Consider the following 6,127-nt stretch of genomic DNA (forward strand, 5'->3'; position numbering starts at 1 on the left):
AGATCAACCAAAGGACTTGTATGCATGCATATAAGCATAACCAATGGACATAAGACACTGGGGGATAGGGGAGGCTAGGGGACTGTCTAGGGCGGGGGGAAAAATGGACACATATGTAATACCCTTTGTAATAAAAAATTAAAAAATAAAAATTAAAAAAAAATGGCCAGGGCAGACCAGTGGGTTTTCATGTAACAGAATGTGAGGAGTTCACGGATATTCAGATGCCACCTTGCCACTACCCCTTAAGGAAACTTTTTGCGTATTGATGTGGTACCAAAGAAGAACAGCTGAAATATTATTCTGAGTATTTTCTGAAGAGGCTATTAAAATATCCCTCCCTTTTCCAACTACATATTTGTGGCAAGTGATTGAATAGAAAGTGAATGAGAATCCATATGCCTTCTATTAAGGAAATTTGAAAAAGATGTAAAACTCCTCTAAATTGTTTTGAAAATATTGTTAATTTAAAGAAAAATGTTAGCATGTAATATGTTTAATATTTTAAATGAATTCTAAATATAAGTATTTAAAATTTTCTGTTTTAATTCCAAATATAATAAATATCTATAGATGTAGTGCACATAAATAAAAGTGGAACCCTCACTACTTTTTATGAGTGTAAAGGAATCCCGAGGACGTAAGTTTAATAACCATTGCTGTCAAGCACTGCTTTTCAGCCTTGATGAACCTCATGATCATCAATGGCGCTTTAAAAGCTAAGACCAGTGTCTGGGCCCCCTGTCTAGAGATTCTGTTTTAATTGGCCAAGGGTACCGCATGGGCACGGGGGCCTTTAAAAGCCCCTCAGGTTATGCTAACGTGTAGCCCAAATAGATGACCAGTGTAGTCAGATGCTGGAGCTGAGCAGGCTCTAGGCCAGGGGTGGGCAAACTTTTTGACTCGAGGGCCACAATGGGTTCTTAAACTGGACAGGAGGGCCGGAACAAAAGCATGGATGGAGGGTTTGTGTGAACTAATATAAATTCAAAGTAAACATCATTACATAAAAGGGTACGGTCTTTTTTTTTTTTTTAGTTTTATTCACTTCAAACGGGCCGGATCCGCGGGCCGTAGTTTGCCTACGGCTGCTCTAGAACGTGGCTGCACCTTCTCTTGATCTGTAAACCAGAAGCATCTCTCCTTCCATCATCTGACAGATGCCTTTCAAGCATCTGCTTGTTCTGGGCAGTGATCTGAGGGCTGGAGCCCCGGCAGTGAGCACAGAGGACAAGTCTCTGCCCCCTGGAGAGGAGATGGGCAATAAGGCAGGAGACAAATAGGTCTTATTTTTCCGTAGGGATGAGGGTGTAGCTGGTCAAATACCAGGGCCAGGGTACAGTGTGGTCCTGATGCTTGGTGTGCTTTGCCTGCAGACCCGGTTTTGGCCCTGGTGTGCTGCAGTCTTCGGAGCTGGTGCCTCCCGAGCCCCAGCAGCCACAGGCATCGTCTGAAGCCCCGTTTGTTGCCCGAGGGATCTACTCGGAGGACATGCCATCGGTAGCCCGGCCCCGGCCTGTTGGGGGCACCACAGGTACATGTGGCTATTTAGCTTGCATTTCTGAAGTAAGAGGATGCTTGTTTTCTGGCTAAATTCTGGCAGAGTTCATTCTAGACTGCCCAGGGAATCAGTGCCCCAGTGTTCAGCAGCCTCTTCCCTGTGATCTGTGGTCAGAGCTGCTTTCCCTGTGATCCTGGTGAGATGTAGGGCAGAGGAGATGGGAAAAGAGGGGGTGCTGAGATACCATCACTGACGTCTAGTGCGTCTTTCCTGAATCAGCGTCTCAAAAGTGTCCCTTTGCATGGAATTCACAGCACGCTTCTTCCAGGGAAAACAGTTCAAAATTCTCAGGGTTAAACTGCAAGATCTATTTCTGAGCACTTGTATGGCATTAAAACAGGTATTTGTTTTAAAGAGAGCACTTTTTCAGCTTTTAAGAAGCAATTAAAAGTTGCTGGACAGTGATTGGGAGTAGATTTTTGTCTTATTTGGACAACCACTGATTGCTCCTTGAGTCTCACCTCCCTTCCTTTATCCCTTCTACCTTTGTTAATATGATCATTTTGCCTTTTAAATTTTTCTTGTCGTTTTTTTCTGCCTTTGTGCCTGAGTCCTGCTGTCTCTTCCCTGTTGCCAGAGAAGTGGCCTGGAGGAAGCTGGTGGCCATGTGGAACTGTTTTCATCCTTTCTGCCCCTCTTTCCAGCCCTCATTAAAAGAACTATTTTAGTGTCATTTGTATGTCGGTAACCAGTGCAACCCTTTACTTGATAATTCAATAGTGAAAGGTTATTTTTTCTAAAGTGGTCTTCTAATTCATTATCAGACTTTTAAGTGTTTGCACATGGCTTTTCTTCACTTTTAATATTTAGGTTTCCTTTAATTACCTGTTGAAATTCAAATAAAAATCTATACCAGAATATCTTTGCACAGGAAATGAAAGCTCTCAGCTTATATTTTTAAAAGACCATAGTTCAGAGTGTCCAATTTCTGGAAATTTTGAAGCCAGAGCGAAAATAAATTTTGTTAAATTTTTTGTTTAAAAAAATTTCAAAATTATAACTGGTTTATTTGAGAAACATTATGCATAATTTGGTTTACTTATAAAATATAATATTTAGTATCTTTAAGGATACAGGATATATTTCTTAGACCACAATTAAAATTTAGAGATTAAATATCGTTTCATATATTCACTTTCATTTTTTAGAAAAAGAGCTCTGACCACCTGTACTTTAACAATCTATCACTTAGTTTTTGAGATGCATGTCATAATTCAACAGAATGAGAGGCTCTCAGAATTTTTGTAAAGCAAGAAAAAACAATGTTTTCTGCATTGAGTGTCCTCAATAATTGCATCTAGAAAAAGTATAAACGTATTTTCAGAAAGTGAGTTGAGAAGAAAAGAAAAACATTTGTCTTAAAGTCTCCTAGGAGTTTTGTGTTAATATTTGAATCCAGAACAAATTCTCATTAAGTTCACGAAATGCTCGACACTTGAGGGATTTGTCCTAAGAGCTTATAAGTCCCCAGATTTTCAAATGCTGCCAAATCTTACACTTGGTTCCCTAATTGGTCAAGAGAAGTGGACCAGTTAAGAGACTCCCTGCAGACTCACAATAAGAGCCACTGCTGGTAGTTGGCAAGCAGCACTCAACAAGGCTGAGCTGACTCCTACATGGCACTAGCTAATTTGCCCCACCAGTTCACCTGAGATCCAGTCTTGTACCCCAGAATTACAGATTACTATTTTTAAATATATGTATTTTATTGATTTTTTTAAGAGAGAGGAAGGGAGAGGGAGAGAAATATCGATGCAAGAGCAAAGCATGATTTGCTGCCTCCCACACGCCCCCACAAGGGATCAACCCCAAGACCTGGGCATGTGCCCTGACCAGAAATCGAACAGGTGACCTTTCGGTGCACAGGATGATGCCCAATCAACTGAGCCACACCAACCAGGGCCAGATTCCTGGATTATGTCAAAAAACATCATCTCGTGACCAGTTGATACTATGAATGTTGTTCAGTGTTCCTGAAGCATCTGTGTAGTCGACCTGAAAGCAGAGTATGCAGAGTGACTATGAGCAAATTGAGCTCTTTCTGGTCGTTGTACAGCTAGCTCTGCATACTCTGCAAAACCGCCCAAGTTCCCACTCGTCATGCTGCGTTTTATTACGGGGGCTCATAGTCACTCTGTATTTCCTGTTCATTTCTTTGCCCTCCTTTTTGAAGACTGAAGCTTCAATAAGCGGGGCTATTACATGTTAAATGATGTATTCTGCTGTTTTCTCATTTTCTGGGGAATATACACCTTTGTAATGTCATCAATAAGCTGGTTTAGGCCAGTTACACATTTGCAATAATTGTGGGTAATTATTCAAGGTCTCCTGGGCAGTTCTTGTATTTTGCATTTTCTGTCACTTTGTCACCTAAATAAGTAACATATCTTGACATTCTACAGGGTTTCACAGACAGGGACTGTGCTTGGCAATTAGTCTTGTTTCTTCCATTAATTGTTGCACAGATTTCAAACAAAATTCAGACATTTATTTTTAATCTACAAGAATATAGAAATTATATGTATGAAACATTTGAAGAGGAAGTTACTTTCTAATAATTTATAATAATAGATTAAATTGTGTAAAAAATTATAATGAAAAAATGTTAAGATATACTAGAAGAGTTCCCTTTCTGATTACATAAAATTGTCAAATATACAGATACTAGGGGACCAGTGCACAAATTCCTGCACCTTGAAAGGAACTGTGGGCTGTGAGGCTATGGTAGGCACAAGGGTGGGTCTCAATCCATCCTCCTCACCCCGTCACAGCCCCAGCCTCCTGTCTGCCAGCAGCCCTGCTCCTGCTGCCACCACTCCCACCCATTGATGGCACGGAGCTATTGGGGCCGGCACCAGCAGTGGGTGTGATTGGTGCTGGTGCCGTCAGTGAGTGCAAGTGGTGGCTGCTGCCCCGATCGCCCCTCAGGAGCAGGGGGAGGTGGGGAAGCCCTCGGAGGCGATCAGGGCTGGCAGCCACCCCTCACACCTGCTGATGGTGGTGAGCGATCAGGACCGGCACCAGCTGCGGATGTGGGCGAGGCCAGCACTGGCAGCAGGCGTGAGCGCCAGGCGGGATCGCGGTGCGCACAGGAGCAAAGAATTTTCAGTAACCACCAGAGGCTCACCTGATGACAGCGACTGGTGCTCTGCCTTGGTCTCGTGCCCCCCGCTCACCTGCTCCACCATCCCACCGTGGTTGACACCCACCATGTTCCATACACGCCCCCTGGTGGTCAGCACACATCAGAGCGACCAGTTGTTTGGTTGTTCCAGTGTTACACTGTTCGGTCTGTTTGCATACTAGGCTTTTATTATATAGGATATATACAGTATATATGTCTCAAAATGACCAAAAACAGAAGGATAATAGTACCTAGGGAAGATGTACAGCAGATATTACCAAGAGGTATTTTTATTATAGAGGATGGCTCATGTAAATTGATAAATGGACAAACCTCAAAGGGTAGGAAAGATAAATGGCCAAAGTACAGGAAGAAAATGCACACAAAAAATGTGTGTGTACTATATAAACGTAAACATATGAAAACCACTATTACATTATTTCTGGTGTTTGTGTAAATCATTAAACTTTTGGAAAACAGCTTGGCAATGACTTAATGAATTTTTGATTTGGTAATTCCACTTCTGGGAATCTAGGCTCTTTCCCCCTCCACAAAGAAATCCAAAATACTGGAAAAAAACTATATGTGCAAAAGGTGTTTATCAGAGTATTATTCATAATAGCAAACAATTGTGAGCTCCCTAAATACCCTGTAATAAGGGCATTGGTGAGCGAATTGTATAGCTATTTAAAATGAAGAGCTCAGAAAGAGCCAGAAAAAGAAAATTTAAGATTTCCGGATTGCTTCCTATGTGTTTGGTTCTTGACCTACTTTATGTCTTTTAATTCTTGAAATAACACCATGAGGTAGATTTCTTTTTATCCCAGTTGAGAGGTGAGGCATTGAGGCTCAGCAGGAGTGATAACCGGGTGCCCAAGGTCTCGGGGTTTTCCGGGGCTGGGCTGGAATGCAAGCCCAGACTTGCTGGGTGTGATGCCCCATGCTGAGTCATAGGGGAAGCTGTGTTGTGTGTTAAGTGGACAGAGCAAGATACATAATATGTCTATAACATCAACTACCATCACAGTATTAACACAAAAGTATTCTTGTCTCCTTGTGCAGTTGTCTGAATCTTTGTGATGGAGGACACTGCTGCATTTGTGTTCTTTGCAAGATTCGCTCAAATGATGTCTGTTGGGCAAACAGAACTGATAGCCCCAATTACTTTAATACTGTTATGAAAATATCTTCAATGTCTTCAGTAACTGGCAAGTGAACCTATAGTGTATATTGTTCTCATGGGAACCTGGAAATTTTTTCTGACCTTCAGCTTTTAGTTTTTATTGTCTATCCAAATGAAACCTTGAAGGAGTTCGTTGTTGGTGTTGTTTTGGGGTTTTTTTTGTAATGTATTTGATTAAGGGAGACTGTTAATTAGACAATTCGAGGAGGAGACTTGAAAATGGAGCGGGCCCCTCCCTTACCTCTGTGAAATCTCTGAA

The 6,127-nt window shown here is 41.8% G+C and overlaps 1 protein-coding gene across 1 annotated transcript in view; it reads left to right on the forward strand.

Annotated features, from left to right (window-relative positions):
- KIAA1549 (KIAA1549 ortholog) overlaps positions 1–6,127 on the forward strand; it is a gene marked incomplete at its 5' end in the record, with an annotated part of 130,572 nt that overhangs the window by 115,196 nt on the left and 9,249 nt on the right. Inside the window, one exon of the mRNA XM_015572666.1 lies at positions 1,377–1,534. Within this exon, the coding sequence (XP_015428152.1) occupies positions 1,377–1,534 (158 nt within the window). The remainder of the gene's footprint in view (positions 1–1,376; positions 1,535–6,127) is intronic.

The sequence above is a fragment of the Myotis davidii genome, unplaced genomic scaffold (genome assembly GCF_000327345.1).
Source record: "Myotis davidii unplaced genomic scaffold, ASM32734v1 scaffold329, whole genome shotgun sequence".
NCBI classification, from domain to species: Eukaryota; Metazoa; Chordata; class Mammalia; order Chiroptera; family Vespertilionidae; genus Myotis; species Myotis davidii.